We start from the raw sequence: 23958 nt of genomic DNA on the forward strand, positions 1-23958 counted from the left end.
CCGCTCTGTGACCAGCTCTGAGCCGCCTCCACCCAAGGAGTCCCTGTGGCCGAGGGGAAGGCACGACACGTGCTTCTCCATCAGTGCACGGCCCGCAGTTGGCCAGGGGACTTCGTGCTGCGCCAGGGTCCCGGATCCCATGCACGACCCCCGCGCGGAGAGCCCCCGCCATGTGTCGCCCATCACGGCCAGCTCTGGGACGTTGGCTGGGGACGGCGGGCCATTACGAGGAGGAATAACGACACGAAACATCTGCTCTCTGAGGCGTGTTTGCGCAAACCCGGCGTCTTGCAGGCGCGGGAACGGGCTTCACCGCTGAGGAAAGCGCGCGGGTCAGAGGGCGGCCCGAGCCCCCGGGCTGTGGCTTCGGAGCTGCCCCAGCCCCGGAGCCCCGTCTGGGCTTCACAGCTTCCCCGCCGGCCGGCAGACCTGCAGCTCCTTCCGCTTGGCCCTGAGAGCCCGAGAGCACCACCCCCACCTCCCGGGCCCCCAGGGCTCCTGGGACCCGCCGGCTTCTCGCTGGGCAACAACAGGTCAGCGTGTGTCACTGGTTCCTGGGAAAACAACAGGCTCGTGGAGTCCAAGGTGAACGAGCTTATGTTAGGACACATATGTCGTCCGGTAATGGCGGGAGACCCCTGGCCGGGGTGCAAGCCCGCTAACCCTAAGGACCCTGCCCCTCCTTCACCTGGGTTTCCGGGCGGCGGCTTCGCCCCCTCCGGCGGGGCCTCGCTGCACGTGCCTCGCCTGGGCCCCAAACCCCAGGACCCGCAGCGTTTCTGCCACGTGCTTGCGGCAGGGGGACACGCACAGAATCACCAGCAGCTTCGCGTCCCCTCCTTTAAAAGAAGAAGCAACGGCCTGTGAAAAGACCCAAGGAAAGCTGGCATCGCCAGCCCCTGCCGAGCCCGCGACGAGTGGGGTGCCGGCTGGCGGCGCGGGCCCGGTGTGGGTGTGCGCTGGCGGGGTCCCCGGCCGGCTGCCTTGGCTTGCTGGACACCGGGGAGAAGGAAGAGCTGAGGGAGGACACACGGGCGGGAAAGCAGCCGCGCAGACACGGGGAGGCCACGGCAAGGCCTGCGTGTGGCCCCCGGGAGCCCCGCCGCCCTGCGCCCAGCCACGTGCGTCGGGGATCCTCTTAGAGGAAGAAGCTGTAACGTGAACACTGGATGCAGCCCGGCCTCATCCTGAGGAGAAAGCCCATCTGCGCAGAGAGAGAGGAGCCGCATGGAAAGTCTAGAACATTCTATCGCAGCTAGCCTCAGAGCGAGTGGCGCCTGGAGAAGAGCAGACTGTCCCCTCCAGTCTTGCTCTCTGTGAGGGCCTCAGCCTGGGTTTCTGGACCTGCAACCAATGCACGGCACGAACAAGGGGACATGGGCCAGAGGCCAGCACGCTTCGTGTATGCACAAGGGCTCAGCAGCACGAGCCCTCCACGTACCCGACAGGATGGGACACAGGACACGAAGAAGCCGAGCACCTACTCGGAGAGCTCGCCAGGCTCGTGCAAACCAAGCAGCCCATTGCACGGTGACACAGGGGACCACAGTGACCTGGGGGCCGGGACGTCCCCCACGGAGGTATGGCCAGGAGGAGCAAGGCCCCCCAGGGCAGGCGACAAGGTGGCGTGGCACCCGGGCATCCTGTGGTCTGGGGCCTCTCCGGGTGGGGGACCCTCACGTTACCGAGAACGTCCTGGAGAACGCGAGTGAGCTGGCTGTTGCGGTAGGGGATGTGGTCTCTGTGCTCCGCCAGGGCCCCCAGGACGTCCGCGAGGGCCGCCAGGCTCCGGTTTATGAACGAAGTCTCCCTGAGGGCCGCTCCTGTCACTGCAGACACACCTGGGACAGCATCAAGCCCCCATCCTGTGGTCAGCACGGGCAACGAGTTCTCTGGCCACGTCAAGAAATGAACAGGGAAAGCACACCGTCCCTTCTCGGGACGGGAGCCCTGAGTGGGGGGACCCTCGGTCCCACCAACCTTCTCCTCTGATGGCCTGCACGGAGCAGGGCGAGCTCGCTCGAGACGGGAACCCTGCTCAGGCCGCCCACACCCCCGCTGGCCCCAGACGGAGGCGCCCGCTCCGGGCTCACCTGCACACTCGCTGCCCGCCAGGTCCACGAGCTGCAGCTTGGCGTGCACCTGCTCTCCCACTCGCTGGGCCCCGGGGGGCCCGGGCGAGGCTCTGCCGCCCGCCGGCCGCCCCTGGAGCCGTGGTCCAAGTGACTGCCCGTCCTCTGCAAGGGGGTGACGGGTAGTCAGGAGTGACGTCCACGAGGCCTCCCTCAGCTTCCCGCGGTGCTAGAGAGCGAGCCTTCCTCCAGAAGGACTGCACTCCAGAGGGCGCTTCCTAGGACAGACAGCCCGGCAGGGTCTGGCCATGGGACGGGGCTTCTCTGAGTCACATAGGAACGGACAGCGTCACCCTCAGAAGGCAGGCCGGTGCCCACGAGGTCCCAGGAACAGAGTGACGCTCCCGGAAGTACTCAGTGATGACGCGCACGGAGACCCGAGGAGGTGAACCCCCCCGTTGGCTCCTGGCCCCACAGACGTCCTGGCAAAGCCCTTCCTCACTTCGCCGTGGGTCCATTTCATCAAGCGTTAATCCTAAGTGGTCTTCTTAAAGAGATTTTTTTAAATCTAAATTATATACTCACTGTGGAAAGCATAAAAAAATACACAAAAAATTACCACTCTGGTCTCCACAGCCTTCTCACCGTGGCTGGCAGCCGCCAGCTCCCTGGGCTACGCCTGCCCACGCACAGCCCCGCCCTCCCGGCAGGCGCCCGGCCCTGGGGCCATCGGGCGCAGTTCGGGGGACACAGGGTAGTCAGGCGTCTGTGCCGCTCCCACCCGCCCCCGTCCCCCCTTGCCTGGGTTGCCCTGATGGCCACGGGGTCAGGGGCGTGTCGCCCACCGGGACCGGGCGTCCGTGTGACCGCATGTGAAGTGGGCCCTAGGGCAGCCGTGCCCCGCTGGTGCACTGTGGCACCGGGACCCTGCAGAAACGTTGGTGCTCGACCCATCCGTCCCAGCCTGGGGCTCGTGCTCTGCGAGTCCCGCAGGCCACCCTGGGTGCCAGCCCCGTCTTCGCCGACTGGGACGCATGACCCTCGCAACATGTGCCTTGCTTTTCTTACATAACTGGCACCATTTTATATGCTGGTTTGTGACTTCCTAATCCCAAGTCACACAGTCTCCCTCACGGAGCAGGAATCCCGTTCCCAGACACAAATGCGCCTGTCCTCCATGTTGTGTCCTGTCCAACGAAGCCGTGCCCTCCGCTCCCCCCACAGCCCCGGTCCCCTCTCTTCTCAGCCCGGGTTCCAGATCCCCCGAAGGTGTGTTTGCGACCTCCAGCCCCAGGTCGCGGGCCATTTCTCCTCCATACCCCTGCCTGGGCACGCACGGCCACTTACCGGGGCTGCTGCCGGCGGGGGCTGCGGTGACAGTGGCCGTTATTATCAGGTGGGACCTGGAAGAACGAGCGTGCACGCGAGTGGCGCGCCGTGCCCGGAACCGCAGGCTTCCAGCAGCGAGCGCGACGAAGTCCTCCGCACTGCGCACGGGCCTGGAGGAGCACACGGGGGATGGGGACGCCCGCGGGGCGGCGAGGGACGCCCCCTCCCTCTCCCACAGACCAAGCCGACCTACTGGAAGAAAGCAGGCTGAAGCGCGTCTTAGACAAAACAAAACAGCAAGTCAAACCCCTTCCTTGTTTGAGGCCTCACTGGCGCGTCCTCCACGGCTTTCCTCTGGAGTGGTCAGCTGGGCCCGCACTTTCCAGACCCGCATTCCTTTATGTAGTACAGCCCTGTGGACTCCAGCAGAAGTCCGCGTCCCTGCTCTAGCCGCTGAGCCATGACAGCCACTCAGAGCATCCCACCAGCGGGACCTGGGTCGTTGCGAGTCTTAGTAGAAGCTGAGGGTTGGGTTACCCCGTGCAGGCTCACGGCTCAAGGCACCCAGTTTTCTTCAGATGCGAGAACAAGCTGCAGACGCTTCCCGTACTGACTCTAAGAGCCCAGGACAGGCTCACCCCCAACCTCATTAGCAAGAGGAGACCCTCCCCCTGCCCCCTGCAGCGCCCCCAACACCCAGACGTGGATCCAGGGAACAGGTGTATCGGGCAACGCGAGGAGACTTCCTTCTTCACCACACGGAGGTTTACTGTGTTCTCTCAAATACGGACCCGCACAAGCGGACACGAGGCGTGTGCAGGTAACCGCGGGTTGGGGGGTGGGGGTCCGCTGTGGCGAGCCCGCTCCCTCGCCTGCAATGTGGGACAGGACCGGTCCCCCACGTTTCTCATCAGGATATTTTAAATGGTTAGTTAATGTGTCTGTTGTCATTATGATTTTAAAAAGATAACTTCTAAAGCAAGTCGAAAGATGCAGATGCGTTCTAAGGCAACACAGAGAAGCTTCCAGCGATAAACATGCCGGTCTGGCCCACGCACTGGACTTACTCGGGGTTCTGGGGAAGCTGCCGCCCGCTCAGAGAGGCCGGGCCACGGCTGAGTACTCACGCTCGGGTCGGCGGTGACACCTCCCGCTTTGTGGCCTTGGTCATCGGCGCCTCCCACGGGGGTCCAGACACCGCTGGACGCCGCTCGTTGGCCAGAAGGTCCAAAATGTCATCATTATACACTTCCACTATGGACACGTCAACCTTCAGGCTCCTGGATGGGTTTTCTGAAATAAGCCTGGGGGGTGGGACACGAGAGACTCAGCCGTTGTGGAACTTGGGCCGCCCGGTGAGGAAAGCTGCCGGGGAAGCGGTCTCGAGGGGGAGGCTACAGTCCGGCCTCGCAGCGAGACTCCCGGCGGGCGGGCACCTGGGGGCACCAGACGGCCTGCTCCCACCGCGGGACGACGGCCTGTCCTCGTCCAGCTGCGGGGGGTTACCGTCTTGGGAACAGCGGCTTTCTCTGAGCCGTATCTGGATCAGTGATCTCGGCCCCCAGAAAGGGCCCTTAGGATCCCAAGCCCAGGATGCAGGAAGCAGGGAGAACACGCCGCTGCCGCGCAGCCAGCCCCCGGCCCGAGGCCCCTCCATCGGCAGAAGGCCGAAGCCAGCCGCGGCCACAGGAGGGCTCGGCGCCTTTCCGGGGCCGGGTTAGCTCTGCTCCGGGGAGGACTGCGTGCAGACCCCTCCGCAGCCCGGCTCGCACCCTGACGTGCAGCCCAGTCCTGCCGTGCCCTCCTGACAGCCCACCAGCCTCTCAGAAACAACACGTCTTGTTCCGACGCATCTGGTAAAGTGCTGTGTGCCGACCGTGGAGAGGTTTAAAAATACTGACGCTACCCACTTGGAGAAAAACCCCACAACCCCAGTGAGGGGAAGAGTGACCACCAGCGCGGCTCCTCCTGCCCACGTCGCTGCCAGCACCTTGCCACCAAACTGCCCACACAGCCCACGGCGGCCGCCCTGTCTTCCGGGACCACTGCCTGCCTGACACGTGCACGGCGAGACCAGTCGGAGTCGGACGACAGTGCTGTCTTGTCCACAAAGAAATTCTGTGCCCGGGGCCAGGAGGCCAGTGTGGGAGGAGCGCTTCTGAGCTGACGGAACACGCGGCGTCTCATGCCAGCACGGACGGATCGAGCTTACTTAGGAGCTCCACAGAGCCCGGAATAAAATGAGCACCTAATGTCTTCCAACGACACAGTCAAGAAAACAAGAAAGTCCAAAACGAAAGAAAAATTCTCCATTAAGAATAATTTTCGGTTCTGAGTTCGGATTTGGGTCGTCCTCTGCGCTGGGGTCTGTGGACAAGACTGAGGGTAACTGTGGGAAGAGCGAGGAGCCAGGTCAGCCGAGCTGGGGGCTGGGGTCCCCCGCAGCTCCGGCCACCACGTGCTCAAGCCTGACCCCTGCCTGCCCTTCCGTCCCCTCTGGGAACAGCCGTGTCTTCCCAGGTCGCAAAACCCGAATTCGGAATCTCTCATCTACATAGTACCAGGGAGCTGATTTGAAGATTTTCTTCCACTCCGTCAAGTCCTCGACCAGGTCACTCGCTGGCCCGCGGGTCCCTCTGGCAGCACGGCTCGATTCCGCGGACGGCGCCGATGAAGCAGGCGCCGGGCTTCTCCTCGAGGAAGCGAGTGGTCAGCGGGCGGCACGCAGGGACAGGCACAGCGCCATGTGGGGCGTGCTCCACAGAAGCACGCGCGGGCTCCCGTGAGGCCACAGAGTGGGGAGCCCCTCGTCCCGCGCCATCGCCCGGATCCTCACGGCGTCGCTCCGGGGCTGTCGAGGGTCATGTGCTCCGTCTTCCTGGGGCATCAGCCGCCGCGTGGAAGAGCCTCCTCACGTCGGTGGTAAGTGGAGATCGGCTACGAAGGACGCGGCGTCACCGGGCTCGGAAGGGGCCAGGCACTCTCAGGAATGAACGAGCTCGGAGCGGCAGGACCAGCGAGGACCCTGGAGCCCAGAATGGCAGTGGCCCCCGGTCCCCCTCTCTGCGGCAGACACCGCAAGACCACGGCTCCTGGTCTCTCGGGACCCCTCCTTCCACGTGACACCCAGCAAAGCCCAGAGCGGCAGCGGCTCTGCCGTGGCCTCCCGTGGCCACTGCTCAGCTTCCGAGCAACGTGGCTGCTGCCAGGTGAGGTCTCCCCGGAGCAGGAGAACGTCCTCTCCTGAGCACGCCTCGGGCTCCCCCTACAGTCCCAGCCCCTTGAAATCCCGAAACAACCGAACACCTGATGGAGAGCCGTGTCCCCAGAGGGAGGGCGCTGGCACCCGGGATCCCAGCCTCGCCCCCAGGAACCCCGAGGCCTGGGCTGGCTGGCGTTGAGCCTTCCCGGGCCGAGCCGTGAGGGCGGGGGTGGCGTGCTCCCAGCGGGGAAGTCCTCCGCAGGGCTGGTGCCCGCCCCACACCCCCTCCGCCCCTCCGCCCACAGGCACACACGCGGGAGTGGGGCCCCTGCACGGCGCCCTCGTCGGCCTCACCGCCACTGAGACCTCCAGAGCGGTGGCTACACAGCACAGCCTCACCTGTCCCCACACGTGCTTCTCTGACGTAGTTAGCGGAACAAACTTGGCCAACGCCTTCTCCGTGTGCACTAACACTTAAGGAACATTGGTTTGAAGACGCTTCAACACATGAGGCGTGTGTGGGGTTCTTCCCCCTTGTCCCGCCGCGATTCTAAGCCACGAGAAGCTCGGCAAGAAGACACAGAGACAGACCCCGAATCTGAGGGGGCGGGGGGCCTGGAACGCACCCAGCCCATCGGGAGACCTATGGCAGGAAGACACTTCTCTCGGGGGCAGAAGGATTCGCGGGACACAGCACGACGGTCGCAGAGGGAGCCCACGGCGCTTGCCGAGCAGGGTGAGTGGAGGGAGAATGAGTGTGGCGCACAGCGGCCCCCAAAGGCAAGGACGGCCAGTGTCCAGGCCCAGAGCACGGAATGTCCCAGCTTTGTTCCTGGATTCCCTGGTCGCTCGGGCGGTCAAGGACACCCTGTTACTAATTTTTTCCAGGAGTAACTGTGTTGGTAAGATCACGAGAGTGCGGTGGGTGCCCTCTGGGAAGGTGTTCCCAGAACAGAAGCATCTTCAACAGGGCCCGGCTCACCCTAACTTTGAAGAAGAAAGCCAGATGTGTCCCCTCTTTCCAGGCCCAGGAGGCAAGGACAGGGAATGGGGGTCTCCCTCTGTCCCCGTCCCAATCTCGGACAGAAAACTTCCAAGCTCTACCCTCTCCTGACCAGGGAGGCTGTCCAGCTAGGGAGCCCTTGCAAGAAGTTTTGATTTGGGGCGCCTGGGTGGCTCAGTCGGTTCAGCATCTGCCTCTTGATTTCAGCTCAGGTCATGATTTCAGGGTCGTGAGCTCGAGTCCTGGGTCAGGCCCCATGCTCAGCTGGGACTCTGCTCGAGACTCTCTCTCTCCCTCGGCCCCACAAAATAAATAAATAAAAATCTTTAAAAAGAAAAAAAAAAAAGCAGACTTAAAAAAAAAATGTTTTGTCTTAACGACAGAATTTCAACATAAATGTGCCATAAGAATTTCTAGTATTTGTGGTACTGAGGCCCCGAGCGTTTAAACACTGGGTTGCACGCATTCTGGTAGGAGCGTGGGGCTGCGGGGGTGGGGAACTCTGCAAACAGCCGCGCTCCGCCCCTCCCTTGCCCGTGCTGCCCGCCTCCCACCCTCCCTGCTCAGCTCACAGCCCCTGCGTACCTGAAGAGCTCCCCAGCAGCCCTAGGCACGATGCCGAGGTCGCCGTGCTCGTCCTTAGAAAGCGGACCCAGCATGGTGTAGCTCTTCCCGCATCCGGTCTGCCCGTAAGCCAGAATGCAGACGTTGTACCTGAAACCCGACGGGACGTCAGCACAGCCCGCAGCACGCTGGGTCCTGAGCTGTGTGCTCAGGAAGTGCTCACTCGGTCGCAGAAGTCCGTGCACCGCACCCGTCGCTCTGCGTTCCTGCTCCCTGACCCTTGCACGTCGGGCTTCCACGGGAGCTGGTTTTCGCGGGACCCCTGGGGCCGTTTGGTCACGCAGTGTCAGGCCGAACCACAGTCACCTTTACACCCGCTCAACACGCTCCCGCTGGCACCTGCTTCCCCTCCGTGACTCCACATCTCCTCTGGGCACCCACGGCTGGCACACAGGGTCCACACTGGGGTCCCCCCTGCCCCCCGCAAGACCCCTCATCCTCCCCACCCACTCCGTCAGGGCAGGGCTGGGTCACCCGACAGAGCTCATCTTGGTAAACACGGGCTGCTTCTAACACGGGTGAAACAACCCTTCCCCGGGGTTTCCCCGTCACGCATGGGACCTTGAGTGCAGCAGATGCTTCCCCCGTTACTTGTTCTTAGACTCTGTTATTCCAGGGGCTTGATGACTCCGTGTCCGCAGTCAGCCAGAATGCGCCAACGCGGTCTCCGTGACAGGCGCGCTGCCCACCCCCCCAACAGCTCTGGATCACGTCACGAGGACAGGGACAGTTGCTGCCTCCCTACATTTCCTTCCTGCTGTCTCTTCAGCCCGAAACGTCAGTGGGGAGATCGGAACATCACATCAAAAGACTATTTAAAATAGATATGAACTTATATGATAGGATAAGCATTTACGATATAAACATATAAATGATACAAAGGTGTAACCTTGGCCGGGAAGGAATGGCTGATCCAGGCCTACAGGGGCTGAAGCCGGAGCCCTGATGCTCCCTTCCGGTCTTGGAGGGGCGAGACGGTCCCCACGCAGGCCCCACCTCGAGTGTCTGATTTCATGGACGGACCTTTAATCAGAAGGATTTTTCCCCTGAGGCAGCCCCAGCAAGTCCCACGAGCAGAGGCCTGTTCCCAGGAGTGGGGCCAGTGCTCCTGCTAACTAAACCTGCCTCGCACAGCGATGGGGCCTCCCTCCAGGACCGACTGTTCCAGTCCTGCAGGAAGCCTGTCAGGGCAAAGACCGAGCCAGGACCTCCCGGCCACCGCCCTGCATTGTTGGTCTTCCGGAGCGGAGAAGTCTCAAGGTCTTCACAACAACAACCTCGCTGCGCCGCGTTCCCATCTCGCACCTTCCCTGAGGGCTTGCTGGCCGCTTCTCCAGTGGGAGCACCTTGGCCTCAGCAGAGCCAGAGCCCCTACAGGGACCTTCTGAACCCTCAGGAATGCAGAAGCCTCTTGGAGAAAGCAGCCCAGCACTTAGAATGATGCCGTCTGTTTCACATTTAGGATGGAAAGGCTAGTCTGGCAAAGATCATTTAACCACTATGTCTTTTTCATTTCTGGAATCTGCTTACTTAAGAGAGGCCTACTGAAAAAAAGAAAAAAGAGCCCTCCTATCATTTTCCACAGAAGAACTTTTTTGGCTGCCTCTAAGAGCCCCAGCACTCCAGAAGAAGGGTGTCAGGAGAAACCGTGTCATTGCAGGAGGCCTGGCCCCACAGGTGGGTGCAAGGGGAGGCCCGGGGTTCCTGTGGGGACATGACCCATCGCCTCCTGTGCCTTTCAGGCCCCTGGGATGAGCTTCTGGTTGCGGGGGCCCCGTGGGCAGAAGTGGGGCTATGCTGATGGCTTCTGGTCTGTGGACATTGGCTGTGGGAGCCTCTGTTGGGCCAACACCAGGACACCTTCTTCAGGCGGCTGAACGCAGGCTCCTCCGCCCAACTGGGCTTCTTCCCGGCATCCCAAGGTAGGAAGTCTTGGCGTCTTGTGTCTCAGCCACATAAACCTGGTTCCATTTGTTGCCAGGAAGCCACGCATGGACCCTGAGTGCAGGGCGCCAGCAGCAGCTCCCACCGCATAAAGATGTGATCTTTACTCAGAAGGAATGACCCGTGGCCTTGGGACTTGGCAGTCATGTGTCCGGAGCCAGGGGCTCTCATCCCAAAGGGCTGATGCATTCCTTGGTCCAGTGTCAACACGCAGCACAGCCTTTCTGAAAATTCTAAAATGCAGGGAGGGTCCCAAAGAGCACAAGGGAAGCCGCTTGCTGTCTTCACGTGCATGAGGACCAGCGAGTAGGAGCCCTCTGACAGCTGCTCCTCAAGTCTTGGGTGGCCCTCTTGCTGGCAGGCAGACAACTCCCCCTCCCCCACCACTGGACAGTCATCGCTATGGGACTATGGGTTGGCTCTAATATTGTCACAAATGCGCCGACTCCAAGGTCACATTCTGTAACACGAGTGAGACCTACTTACAGTTCCTCGTAACTCTGATCACCGACCTTGAAGATGTGTCAACTCACCCGTCCAAGAGAGACGTAAGCAGGGGGCACACATCCGCAAACACCACTTGCTGGGACTCGGCCGGACCATAAACCCTGAGGCGCAGAGGGAAATGAGAGATGTACGTTAGGAGCCAAATAGGAGAAGGAGAGCCTCACCCACCCCCATCTAAGCCTCCAGCACAGTCAGGATCCATCACTGCGACAGTAAGAGATCAATCCATTCCCTTTCAGGCTAACAGGGGTTAAGAGAGACTGGAGAAATGTCTCCTCCGTCATAAAAACACAATTATGAACGCTTGCAAAGCAGAAAGAAAAAGCAAGCCTGCAAGAAGAGAAGAAAGGATACCATGTAATTATCCTGGGACTAAATTAGGTCCACTTAATGGGTCCAACAAGAATAATGTAAAAATCATACTCTGGGCAACACTGAGTATGTAATATTTAATTCTTATGTTCAAGCTTTCCAAGGCGGTGTTCTCCTAGACCCGGGTTAGTTCCGCAGAATGCCGGTCCGTGTCATGGGACTGAATGGCGGCTCTGGAGACGAGAGTCCCATGTTTATAAGCGCGCAAACAGAGCTAAGTAGGAAGGAGCTTCTAAAACGTGCAGCTCGTCCCACAATTTGAAACAAGACTAGAATGCAGCTGAAAGCAGAATTGGGGCCAGACTCCCAAATGTATGAACTAAGCATTAGTGGTCTGTTGTATTAGAGCCCATGTGCTTTGCATTTAAGCTTAGACGTCTGGATACTGGCACCAAATATTCCTTCTTCCATTTTCAGAATGTCTCATCGTGGCCAATGGACCCAGAGTATCTCCAGAAGCAGCAGTAATTTTGAGCATATAAAATGACTGTGCCTGATCAGGAAGGCATTTGGAGCAAGTGGTATGGTGCTGAGCTCTTGAATCTTTTTTTTTTAAAGATTTATTTATTTATTACTTTAGAGAAAGAGCAGGGAAGGGTGCAGGAGCAGAGGGGGAGAGAGGATCCCAAGCAAGCTCTGCGCTCAGCAGAACCTCCACTGAATGCGGGACTTGATCCCACGACCCAGGGATCACAACCTCAGCTAAAACCAAAAGTCAGACGCTGAACCTACTGAGCCACCCAGGGGGCCCCTTGAGTCTTTTTTTTTAAAAATTTGATTTATTTATTTAACAGAGAGAGTTCACAAGCAGGCAGAAAAACAGGCAGAGAGAGAGGAGAAGCAGGCTCCCCCCAGAGCAGAGCGCCTGATGAGGGGCTCGATTTCAGGACCCTGAGATCATGACCTGAGCCAAAGGCAGAGGCTTAACCCACTGAGCCCCCCAGGGACCCCTTGAATCTTTTTTTTTTTTTTAACTTATCACAGAATTCCCTGTGGCAGGCTACTTGGCGCAAGCACGCAGCCCCACACTGGGAGCCTGTGGAAGCTGACCTAGCAAATGTTTCAGTACGCATCTGAAAAGAATGAAGACTCTTCCGAAAAACATCATGATGGTAGTTACCATTACCACATTTTAAAGAATTAATGGTTATTCCTTAACATCATCCCTCAAAGTTAGTCTGGGTTCTCTGATATTTCTCCAGTTCTCCAGTAAGCTCACTTTTCCTGTTGGTTTTTAAAACTCATGATTCAAACAAGGCATCCCCATGGCCACTGGCCCAATGTCTTCTACAGCTCTAGTCCACTGCAGGGGTCAGCAGACTTTTCCTAATTAGTAAGTAGTTTAGGTTTGGCGAGCATCTTACTTAAACACTCAGGTCTTTCCCACCAACATGAAGCCAAGGTCAAAGGTGCTACCACCCATACTTTATAACATTGTATCGAGTCATTACTCAGGAACACAGCAGCTGGACACAATGAAGCATCTGCTTACATAAGATGGGGGGGAGGGGCTGCCAAGCCTGAGCCCGCAGCACCTGCGGGAGCCGAGACAAATGCAGAATTAGACCCAACTACACCTGGCTTGTAGGATAAAGAAGGCATCTCAGATTATTGGGGAAAAGCTTGTTTCACTAAGTGTTGTGGCTGTACCTGAGGAGGCACATGGAAAAAGGTGAAATCATTCCATTCCTAAGACATTAATAATTCTAAAATACATCCCAAACAGATCACAAGTTTAATGTAAAAAATAAACCATAGGAGGGGCGCCTGGGTGGCTCAGTTGGCGAAGTGTCTGCCGTCGGCTCAGGTTATGATCTCAGGGTCCTGGCATCCAACCCCCCATCAGGCTCCCTGCTCGGTGGGGAGTCTACTTGTCCCTCTGACCCTCACCATTCTCATGTTCTCTCTCTCTCTCATTCTCTCTTTCAAATAAATAAACAAAATCTTTTTAAAAATGGAAATACTTGTTAAAAAATAAAAAATAAACCACAGGATTACTAGAAGATGTGGGTCTATTTTTCTCTAATCTGGTGACCTTTGTAACTATAATTAAGTTAAAGGGGAAAAAGCTTTGGTGTGGCTAAGAGATTTCAGAAAAAAAAATACAAATAACAAGCTTGGAAAAAGACTTGTAACTTAAATCACAGATAAAAGATCACTAACCCTAATATATGGAAGTGCTCCTAAGAATAAAGAAGAGAAAGGCCAATCCTCTCTGCGTTGAACTTTAACATTTCCTTCTATTTAGGAATATGCTCCTTATGTCTCTCCTGACATTGGAAACCACTTCTCTGTCTTTGAAGAAGAGCATCTAGAGACTCGAGCGCTCCCAGAGAAGGACTGTGCGTGCCTCTCTGCTGCCAGTAAGGATGTCCAGCCCCGCGAGAGAAGCCAGGCGCGGTGACATTTTGGCCATGGAGGGCGTGGCCCCAGGAGCCAGCGTGGCCCATCGGGAAGGCCAGGCCGAGTGGGGGCCCTTCATTCCGCACAGCCAGCACCCTCCCCTGGCTCCAGCCTACCCCCAGCATCCCTGCAGGCATCCAGGGGTCTCTGAGCTCTTCTCCTTTCTCTGTGCCTTGGACTGTTTTGAGTCCTGGTTAACTGAGCTGTCAGCACCCGGTTCGGAGGCCCCTGGCTCCACCTGCATGTCTGGGAGCTTGGGGAAGCCTCAAACTCGTGACCAGGGGAGTCAACACGAACATGTGGCAGGTCCACGACGGCATGTAAGGAGGGAAGGCCGCCAGGGGTCCTCCGGCCTCTTGATACGTAAACTAGACTTGAGACAATAAAATTACTTATTATTTTTCTTAGGGCATTTTGGGACAATGGCTGTTACTTTTAGTTTGCCATTTTAACAAGTAATAATATATTTTTATTCTTCTTGGGAGGCAGCAAGTATCCTCTGACTCTGGGACAATTCATGCTTTTCCTAATGAGCAAGGAGTGTGTTTTCCTTCGATGCACAAAGTAGGGGTTAAATACTGAGAGGTTGAGATTTCCTTTCAGAACTGAAATAAAATATTTGGCATCTATTAGTTCCATAAAAAGCTATTAGTTTCAAAAATAGCTTTATGAAGGGAGACAGTCCTGGTACCAAAACAGTATTTCCCCAGAATAAATGCCTATGGAGATTTAAATTTAAGTTTTGCTTCCTAACCTAGATGTATAGTGACTTGTGCATACTCCTTCATTTATGTTTTTAAGATTTTATTTTTATTATTTATTTGACAGAGGGAGACACAAAGAGAAAAGGAACACGAGCAGGGGGAGAGGGCGAGGAAGAGGCAGGTCTCCTCCTGAGCAGGAATCCCGATGTGGGGTTCGATCCCAGGACCCTGGGACCGCAACCTGAGCCAAAGGCAAACGTCTAATGACTGAGCCGCCCAGGTGCCCCCTTCATTTCTTTTTTTGTCCGAACACCACAATCGAGATCTTCCCCTTCAGTCCGAACCCCAGCCTGTGTGACCGCTGGTGCAGAGCCTCCCAAGAACCCTGGTGTCTAAGGGAGGTGTGGCCACGTCTCTTCCCCACGCCCCAAAACAAGGTCCCGGTGTCGGCCGGCCCACGCCCCAGTCCCCTTGCCAGCCCTTCTCGGTTCCTACAGGTGGCAGCTGGCGTCAGAGGAGGACCCGGACTTCATTCCAGGAAGGTGTGTGACCCCTGGGCCTTGGTCCCGTCACCTGTGGCCCCTGCCCAGCTTTTCCTGAGAAGGCCGGGAGGCATGGCCACCTCCCCCTTCCACACACACCTAACACCGAAGACACAGAACCAGAAACGCTGTACAGGACACAGCCGGGAAGGACAGAGGGAGAGGAATGTTCGGCTTCAGAAGAAGAGGCTGCCGAGCGGCGGAGAAGCTGGAGCTGCCCTGCTGGGTGGCAGAGGGAAGGTGCGGGGGGACCCCAGGCTGGGCCCGTCCTCAGGAGGGGACACACAGGGACGGGGAGCCCAGGCCCCCCGCAGGGGTGAGGCCCAAAGGGCGGGTCCTGATAAACAGATGGTAGAGACTGTGCTGCAGGCTCTTGATGGGGTGGGGGATCCCCCAGGAGGAACCACAGCCGCAAACCTGCAGACCCTGTGACCGTGGACCATGGCCCTGGGGTGGGGAAAGCCAAATCGGAGCAGCTCCATAAAGACGGGGTCCGAGCATGGGGATTCCCTCCCAGCCTGGCCCCCCGAGACTGGCTGGTCTCAGGGTGAGAGGCCTGTGGTCCCTGGAGGCCTCCCGACTCCACTCCTGTAAAACGAAGCCCTTCTCCGCTCCTGGGGGGCTGGCACCCCTCGAGGCCAGAGGCCTGCCGGGCCACAGCTGCGGCCCTGTGCTGGGAATCCCTTCTCTGGCCGGACCAGCCCTCTGGGGAGAGTCACTTCCTACCAAGTCTGGATGTGTTCATCTGCTCCTGGTCAGTGGCGGTGGACGCCAGGGGACGGTGGGAACAGCTCCCAGCACGGAGGGAAGCACCGTGCTGAGCCCCTTGTCCTGGGCAGGATCATTCACCGCAAAGACTCAAGAGTCTGCTGCTCAGAGACTGTCACCCCAGGACCATGTGCCTCAGTGACCCAGACGAGACCCCTCACATGTGGGGTGGCGGCCAGCAGGCTCTCCCTGACCTTTCCGGGAAACTCAGGGCGTTGGCACTGCACTCTGGTGGGACGTCTGTCCGACACTCCGTCTGCTTGCTGAGCGGCCGTCCGTTCTCCTGTTTTCTGGGTACAGATGCTCGGGGAGCTTTGATTTCCGGGGTTTGCTCCAGCGCCAGCCTGCCGGCTTGTTCCCCCAACAAACTCGCACAACGGTTTCAGAGTGATCCGGCCGGCAGTAATTTTCTCGTAGAGATCACGCTTTTAGTGGTGTTTCTTAAGGTCACAAAGACCTTCTCCTGTGTTTTCCGGTTTTATACTTCGTATCTAGGTCTAGGTTCCATCTGTTTGCAAAAGGTGCAGTGCCCAGGTCAGGGGTCACCTGCAGGGGACGCCGCGGGCCGAAGAGACCGCTTTGCTCCAAAGGGTGCCTGCTGCTCGGCCAGGAGCGGAAGGGACAGGTGGCATCGTGAGTCTCAGGAACCGAACATTTGTGGGAAATCTGTGTTTCATGTCGTTGTTATGCACCGAAGCACTTACCTCTCGAAACTATACGTCTTGTGGATCGAACGGTGAGCCGGTCGGTCCCATCTCACCAGGACGGTTTCCTAACAAAGCAAAGCAGACAAGGCGGTAAGAGTCAGCCGGGGCCACACGGAGAACAGGGAGAAGGAGGAGCAGCGGCTGGCTCACCACCGCCCTCCGGCTGGTGCGGCCTGTCACTTGTTGGTGAAGGCGAGCCATGGCCATGGCCCGGCTTACAGATTGTCGCGGATGCACTTGACTGGGCCGCGCGGTGGAGCGACCCGACAGAGCCCGCAGGGTCCCCAGGACTGCAACGTTCGCTTCCCCTCGCGGGGCATGGCGCACCAGGTGCTGCTGGGAGAAGTCGCATCCATGGGGACTGCCTGGCGGGCTCCTTCTCTGCATCGGAAGGAAACGCAATGGCCCAGGACAGCGCCTCACGGGGCACCCGACAGCTCGAGGCAGGCGCAAGACCCCCAGCGCTCACGAAGCCCCATCTCAGACATGCTGTCAGTCAATCATGGCTGCCGGTGCTAAAGGTTTTTTGATTTTGTTTTTTTCCCCCAAATACATCAACTTATGATCGTGCACAAGTGTCCCCAACACCACCGTGCGCGTGAAGTGAAGGCCATCTCCAGCAGGAAGCACAGCATCAGATCACTCTGATCTGATCTGATGGCTCCAGGTCTGGGTTCGACTTGGTTCCAGTTCTAAAACAAGATGCAAATTCGCGAAAAGACAGAGTACGGGAAGACGTGAGAAAACAAACTCGCAGCTGCAGGGGTGAGTGACCGGCGCACAGGGACGTCGCCGTGACGGCTGCGGCGGGATGTGCCGCCCCATCTCCTCACGGCGCACACACGGCCGTGGGCTGCTCAGGAGCTGCAGACGCGCTGCAGGACCGCGTAGCTCTCCGTCCCGGGCGCGGCTGCTGGCCCTCCTGTCCGCTGCCCGCCGGGGCTGCAGGTGCGCCCTCCGCAAGGCCCCGCTCTCGCCAGAGAGCTGTCCTCTCCGCGGTGAGCTGTCCTCGCGGTGGAAAACGAAGCACTAGAGGACCACAGGGGCATCCGGGGAAGTCAGGCTGTGTGACAGTCCCTAAGCAGTCGCCTCGCCGACACATCCAGCCGACTTCTCGGGGTCTTGTCCCTTCCCAACACCCGCCACCCCCGCAGAGATGGCCCTCGCCTCTCCTGAGCCTCTCTGTCCCCAGCCTGGTGCCCTTCAGGCTCTCTTTAGGTCACTGCCTTAGGAATCTTCCCGAAATGTAAACGAAACAGTGTGACAAAGAGAAGCATGCGCAGTGGCCCCCGGGGGGGGGCTGACAGGTCAATCGGGTCCTTCTCTCCAGATATTAGTTGCCCCTGGCAGAGCCGGAGGCCGCTTGCTACCACAGTGAAGAGTTCAGCAGCACCAACGGGGTGAAAACCCAGTCCACGGTGACTTTGGCCAGCAAGGAGCAGGGCCTCCGGCTGCCACCTTCTGCGTGCCACGACTCCCGGGACGCCTCCTCCAGGTGACACACGGAGACTCGTGCACGGCTGCGTCCCAGCCTGGCTCTCCAGGGCAAGGTCTTATTCGCAGGGGAGTCGCCAGCAGAGAGGTCATCACCCCACAGAGGGTCTCTCGAGTCCCTGCTGCGCTCCCAGGGCAGTTTCCAGCGCCGTCTAGCCTCACGCGGTGACAGCCATGTTGCGATATCATCGTGGTCATATTGTCCACAGCAGAAGTAGCTCCTCAGTCTTGTCCACTCTCGACCCTGACAGAACGCCCCCCCCCCGCCGCCGGGACGGAGGTACAGACAGGATGCTGGGAGCAGAGCCCACATCCCGGGCTCCCAAACCCAGAATCCGACCGCGGCCTGAGCCCTGCCTCTCCCAGAGGCGCCATTTCCCTTTTCCGTTGCCTGGTCACGGTGGCTTTCCTTTAATATTATACCAAGATGTGTCCCCGGGGCCTCACGGTGAACTCTGCGAAGAACACGGCCCCCAAAGTGTTTGGCTGATGTTTCCAAACACCCAAGTTTTAACCATAAAGAAAAACAAATGAAAAAACGCGAAAGTGCGAACTGTCTCCCCGAAGCTCGAGGACGCCATGTGAGGGACACAGAAGCCGTAAAAACAAGCCTGAGTCCAGAAGCGCCCCACGGCGGTTTAGAAGGCCGTCCTACAGCCTGATCACTGGGTCTCACATTTCTGAAATGATTCCAAGAACAAAGTCTCACTTTCCCGAGCACAGCTGCGGCGTCCGCGCCGACCCAAACACACCGCCTCCCTCGCCCTGCTCCGCACCCCTTCTCCTCACAAGCAAGATTCCTTCCCTTGACCTTGTAAGATCATTTCCTTTTACCCAAAATTGTAAGCACTTGCCCTTCCTTCCGGGAGGGGAGCGGCCCGACACGCAGATATGACAGAGATCCTCGGGGCTCCCCACGGCATGGACATCCCTGCTCGCGGAATCCCAAGGCTCCTGGGGGCTCCATGCGGTGGGTGCCCCGCTCAGAGCCAGCCAGGAGCGAAGGCGTTCTCCTGACACGAAGGTGCTTCCGTGTCTGTTTCCAGTGCCCCTGGACATCTACAGAAACATCCAGGGCCTACGGTCTTTGCCACGGACTCAGCCATCACATTTTGAAGCTAAAAGTCAGTTTTTAAAGATTTTATTTATTTATTTGACAGAGAGATCGCGAGTAGGCAGAGAGGCAGGCAGAGAGAGAAGGGGAAGAAGTCTCCTCGCTGAGCTGAGAGCCCGATGCGGGGCTCGGATCCAGGACCCTGAGGTCATGACCCAAGCCAAAGGCAGAGGCTTAACTCACTGAGCCACCCAGGCGTCCCTAAAACTCAGTTTTAATCCAACGGCCAGATGCTGAGACCAGGAGGAGCTAAGTGAAACGCATTCAGCATGGAAGGCCCTGCCCTGCCCTTGCAGCTCGTCAGGCCAACCTCGGGGAGCTGGGGAAAGCGGAGGCCGCAGGCGGACGCACTCTGAGTCCACGAGTTCTCCACACTCTCGGGGAGCATCATGTCCTTGTTCTGAAAACCTGCTGGATGGGCCATGAGTTCTGCAAATAGAAGGCAACCTTCCTCTCCCAGGAGATGTGTGGGCTCCGTGACCCAAGGGGCGGGAACGGTGAAAGACGGTCGTCACTCTGGTCTCATTACCTCGGAGTCGCTGCCTGCATTGAGACAAATACATCTCGGCCAATTCATGTTCAGTTTGGGATGCCCGCGGGGCTCAGTCGGTGAAGCATCTGCCTTTGGCTCAGGTCATGATCTCAGGGTCGTGGGGTGAATCTGGTTTCGGGCTCCCTGCTCAGTGGGGAGCCGCTTCTCCCTCCGCCTCTGCCCCACTTGTGCTCTGTCTCTCTCTTTCAAATAATTCAATAAAATCTTTTTAAAAAGTCACAGAATCTGCCCATTAAAAAAAAAAATCATGTTGAGTTGAAAAACTCAGTCCCCCAAAATACAACTAAAACTCACCAATGACATTTTAGGACCAAATACAGACTGGAAAATTTATTTACTTATAACTGTCTACAGTGTATGCAGTTTTATTTATAAGTATAGTTTCTGTAAGTTTTTATACATAATTTATAGGTATTATAAGTAGTTATGAATATCGTGTAACCCACGGCTTTTATCAGCAACCGCGTCTATAATACCTGTTCAATGCACGACAGCTCAAAACGAGATCAGATGTAGTGACGGACTCAGACGGGGGGGGAGGGGCGGTGGTCACTGCCACGTTCCAGTTCCCGCGCTGGACGGTGCCGTCATAGAGGTCTGCGTGCTAGTAAGCAAGTGGCATACACTCCAAATCCCCCTAAATCCTGCATAAAAAACCAGACAGCCAAACAGACAACGAACAACCCCCCTGGATACTGACTATGAAGTGGCTGGGTTTCCTCTCGACTACGGAACACGGGCGTGTGAGGACACACAGATGGAGCCAAGGTCAGGAGGCCCCCAGGGTCTCACGGACTCTGGAGCCTGGTCTCTGAGCGGCAAGGGACGCAAGCCAGCATCCCGACACTTAACCAGATCTTCCCTGGGCACCTGGGCAGGAAGCCAGGGACTCTTGCGTTATTTCAAAGCTGATGAGTAAAGGGGGAAGGACAGAGCTCCCCCGTGGGCTGTCCCGCTGGGCCACAGCAAGGACACGGGAAACGTCCAGGAGTAAAGGAAGAAGGAATGACAGAGCTAGACTAACACCATTTTGCAACGCGGTGACACGAATGAGAGCCACCATTGTTCCCATCACAGAGAAGCCCCCCTCAGTGGAGAATGCAGCCCCTTCCTGCCTCAGGGAGGGAGCCTGGATCTGGCCCAGACTCCGGGCCCACCTGCCTCTCCACAGGACATGCAGAGGAAATTGGGTGGAAATTTGGTGGCTGGGCAAGGTCACACACATCTTCCTGGAAAGAGCGGGAAGGCCAGATGGTGGCATGTCTGTCTCATCTGTCATTCATCTTGTTCCCACGTGGCCATGCAGGAAGCACCTGACTGCTGAGAGGCCCCCCTCTCCCAAGCTGGGGGCTCCCGCGAGCGTGAGCAGGGCCGCCACACGCTGCCGTCGGGACAGGACCTGTGAGCCTGGCAGAGGGGGCAGAGCTGGGAGAAGGCGTAGAGTCACGTGTTCTCAGACCGACTGCCCGCGGCCTCAGCCTGGTTCCCAACGGTGTGTGTGTCTTGGTTTGTAGGAGTTTCCTGACGCATCTTATGAAAGTCTTCAGGGAAACTCTCTTGTCTGTGTTCAACATTCTCGTGGGCAACAGGCGGAATCAAATCCGAACTCAAATCCTGCGGCTTCTTCCGGCACACCGCGGAGCTGGGAGAGACGGCCAACCTGCGGGCAGGTGCCTCTTTCTGCCTCTGACAAGTTCAAAGATTCACCTTTTGTTTGAAAATTCACCCCCAAGGCATCCGGATTTCCTTCCCTGGTTCTTGTCACTGGGAACACAGCCAGTGTCGGTCCCACAGGGCCTGTCCCTACAGCTGGTCGGTGGGGCGCTGCCCAGCCCCCCTTCCACGCTCGGCTGCTTCTGCCCCTCTTGTCCCCGGAACGAGACTGCGACACCTGTTCCCTGCCCCCACAAACGTACCCCCTGCTCACTGGCATCTTGTCCAGGAGTCAGAGACCACAGGTCATGTAGCCAATACGGGGTGCCGAGCCCTGTGTCGTCCACTCTTCATGATCACGTAAGGACAGAGACGCTCGGCGCCGCGTGCTGGTAACCGAGAGGGGGTTCCACAGACCCCACAGCGGTGCTCGCAGACGGCACGCAGCCGACTTCTGTCTAAGTGACCGGAGCTCATGTGGCAGTGTTAGGTGATACTGCTTTACTGTTTTGCTACTCCTCGATGAGGACATGAAGGGTGGTGTTCGTGTCCTGTTGGAATTATTTTTCAGAAACAGCAGGAAGAATATATTTATTATTATGTTTGTGTATTGCTAGTAAGTATTAAGTAATCCTGGTTCTTTCCACATTTCCAGCTTGCTGGTGACCGGCAGGCCGGGCCGCTTGCCCCTACGCTTGCTGGCATTCTCACTGCGTGGTCCCCTCGGAGGTCAGGAGCACGGTCAGTACGGGTGGCCCCATGCACAGACACACACATACGTGTGCACCGAGGCCGGATGCTGGCAAGTTGCACATGGCGGGGAGGGAACAGGACATTCCAAACAGGGTCTTGTGAACACGGGCAAAGCTGGCATGGGCTGACGCAGACGAGGGGCTGATGAATTCCTCCAAGAACCTGAAGAGGTGAATGAGTGCTGGGAGTGACAGGGACAGCGCTTTCCAGACTGGGACCCCAGCAGGGCCTTTGCGGGCGGTGATGCTTGTGCTGAGCGCGGAGGTCAGGAGGGCAGGCCAGGCCCAGAGCACAGAAGGGGTTTTGGCCCGAGGAGCAAGTGCAGAGACCTGCGGGCAGCACGGGGCTGGTACTGGTCAAGGCCAGAGTGGCAGGAATGGGGCATGAAGGAGCCGGTGGCAGACGAACGGGAAAACAGAGGTCAGACCCGAGTGTCTGACTTTGTCCTTAAGTCCTTGTGACTTCACGGAGGAGCCGGAGCCGGAAGGGCTCGTACGCCATCCCAGTGCATCTCAGGGCCTGCTCCCAGCTACGGAATAGGTCAGACACAGGCAGGAGACAGAGGAACGGGCCAGCTAGCTCTGGGGAGGGGAGCACGGCCTGGAGGGCAAGGGCTATGGGAATGGAGTAAAGAGACCCAGGGAAGGGATTCTGCAGGACACACGGGGCCTGCTCAGTGGTGACAAGGCAGGCGTCGACAGTGACTCCGGTTCGGGCACCAGGAACTGAGTGCATTGAGTTGCCACTTGCAAAGACGGGGAGTCGGGCAGAGTCTGTCTGAAGGGGAAACCAAGGGTTCAGTCTGGGATGTTCTGGCTGGAGATCACGTGAGCCATCTCGAATATCGGTTCTAAGACGGAGGCTGCCTGGAGCAGGGACACAAAGGGGACAGCTGCTTTACATCTCATCGCAGCAGAGATGGGGGTCCTGGGGGCCAGAGGCCAGAGTTTCCGCAGCACCACGGGTCTCTGCCTTTTCCAGAAGCTGCAGCTGTTTGCAGAGGACGGATGAACCTCAGGACAAGGACAATGACGCTGTTAAGGACCGCAGGAACTTCGATCATCAAGACTTTGTCGCAGGCGTTGCAAATCCATCAGCCTTTGTAAGCACCTCTCAAAAGAGCCTTGACCTCAAGAACAGATATTTGCATGAGAAGCCACGGACCCACAGGCCTCGTAGCTGCGTTCAGAAACTCAAGCATGTGCCAGTCAGGCTGATGGTTCAGTAAGAGTGAAGGGAAGGAGAACTGCGGACAAGACGACAGAGCCCAAGACCTGGTCCTGCAGATCTGGGTTCACACAGGCCACAAGAGCCCAGAGAGGGGCCAGGCTGCCGCTCGAGATGATTCTACTTACAGGTTGAGTCCGGGACTATTTAAGGTCAAATTCGACAGCAGCCTGAAAGGAAACTCAACACACACTTGCAGCCTCTTCTGACTCTGGAAATGAGTCCACCGCGGGGTCACCCTCCACCCACGCCCCCCCAGACCCCTCAGCAGAGTCCCTGATACCACGTTCCTGAACAAACAGCTCTGTTAGGTTAAAAAGCAACTTGGGACCCCACTGATTGCCTTAAACAACCCCAAATCACCCAATCAATCTTGATGGGTAAAATGGGAAAAAAATAACAAACCCTCCAACTTTTGTATTTGAAGCTTCAGAGGGACTTGGACAGGGACTGGAGGAGACAGTCACCAGGATGAACATAGGTGCATCAGGGCGGGAGCCGCAGCAGGTCCTCTGCACGTGGGGGCCGGGCCCCAGGCTCAGGAGACCAGTTCCTAATGAAAAATAACTCTGAAGGTTGACCAGGATGCCCACAGACCACACAAAGTGTAGAAAAGGTCAGAACTTCACCATGAATACATAGTGTCTAGAGCTCCTTTTAGCTCAAATTCCTAAGAAGGAGAATTGAATTTGTTCCCTGCTGTTTGAGGACATACGATACGTCCAGTGACAGGTGAAAAAATACCTAAAAACAAGGACTTTCTAAAGTGCTCACTTCTGCAGCCTGTCGGGAGCGTTGATCGGAGCACCAAATGCCCCTCGGGCCGCTCTGCAAAATGGAGGCATCCGGAAGGGTCCTTGCACGGAAGGGTCCTCGCGGGTTACGACCTGTGACCGTGGCGGGACGCGCTGCCACGGCTGACGTCTCCACAGCGGGGGTGGCAGGCAGGCAGCCACACGCGGCTTGCATGCGGCCCGCCGTCCAGCG

The 23958-nt window shown here is 57.9% G+C and overlaps 1 protein-coding gene and 1 long non-coding RNA gene across 6 annotated transcripts in view; one reads left to right on the forward strand and one right to left on the reverse strand.

Moving 5' to 3' along the window:
- Window positions 1–214: 214 nt before the first annotated feature.
- Window positions 215–23958, reverse strand: part of KIF25 (kinesin family member 25) — a 44350-nt gene continuing 20606 nt past the window's right edge. The window contains exons 8-16 of one of the 3 annotated variants that reach the window (XM_059176520.1): window positions 16175–16242; window positions 10708–10782; window positions 8192–8320; window positions 4529–4705; window positions 3420–3571; window positions 2094–2237; window positions 1686–1841; window positions 689–839; window positions 215–554 (exon numbers count right to left, since the gene is read on the reverse strand). In XM_059176520.1, coding sequence (XP_059032503.1) covers window positions 545–554; window positions 689–839; window positions 1686–1841; window positions 2094–2237; window positions 3420–3571; window positions 4529–4705; window positions 8192–8320; window positions 10708–10782; window positions 16175–16242 — 1062 coding nt within the window. In that variant the 3' untranslated portion in view covers window positions 215–544. Of the gene's footprint in view, window positions 555–688; window positions 1842–2093; window positions 2238–3419; window positions 3572–4528; window positions 4706–8191; window positions 8321–10707; window positions 10783–16174; window positions 16243–23958 lie in introns of those variants that run through there. The other 2 variants (XM_059176519.1, XM_059176521.1) reach the window with 2 other exon arrangements.
- Window positions 9060–13868, forward strand: LOC131833351 (uncharacterized). 3 transcript variants are annotated; one of them, XR_009354411.1, is made up of 3 exons: window positions 9060–10893; window positions 11471–11574; window positions 13302–13868. It is a non-coding gene; the product is annotated as an uncharacterized LOC131833351 (long non-coding RNA). The 3 variants fall into 3 exon arrangements; XR_009354409.1 differs by having other exon boundaries at window positions 9071–10152; XR_009354410.1 differs by having other exon boundaries at window positions 9072–9907.

Source organism: Mustela lutreola, chromosome 6 (assembly GCF_030435805.1).
Source record: "Mustela lutreola isolate mMusLut2 chromosome 6, mMusLut2.pri, whole genome shotgun sequence".
NCBI classification, from domain to species: Eukaryota; Metazoa; Chordata; class Mammalia; order Carnivora; family Mustelidae; genus Mustela; species Mustela lutreola.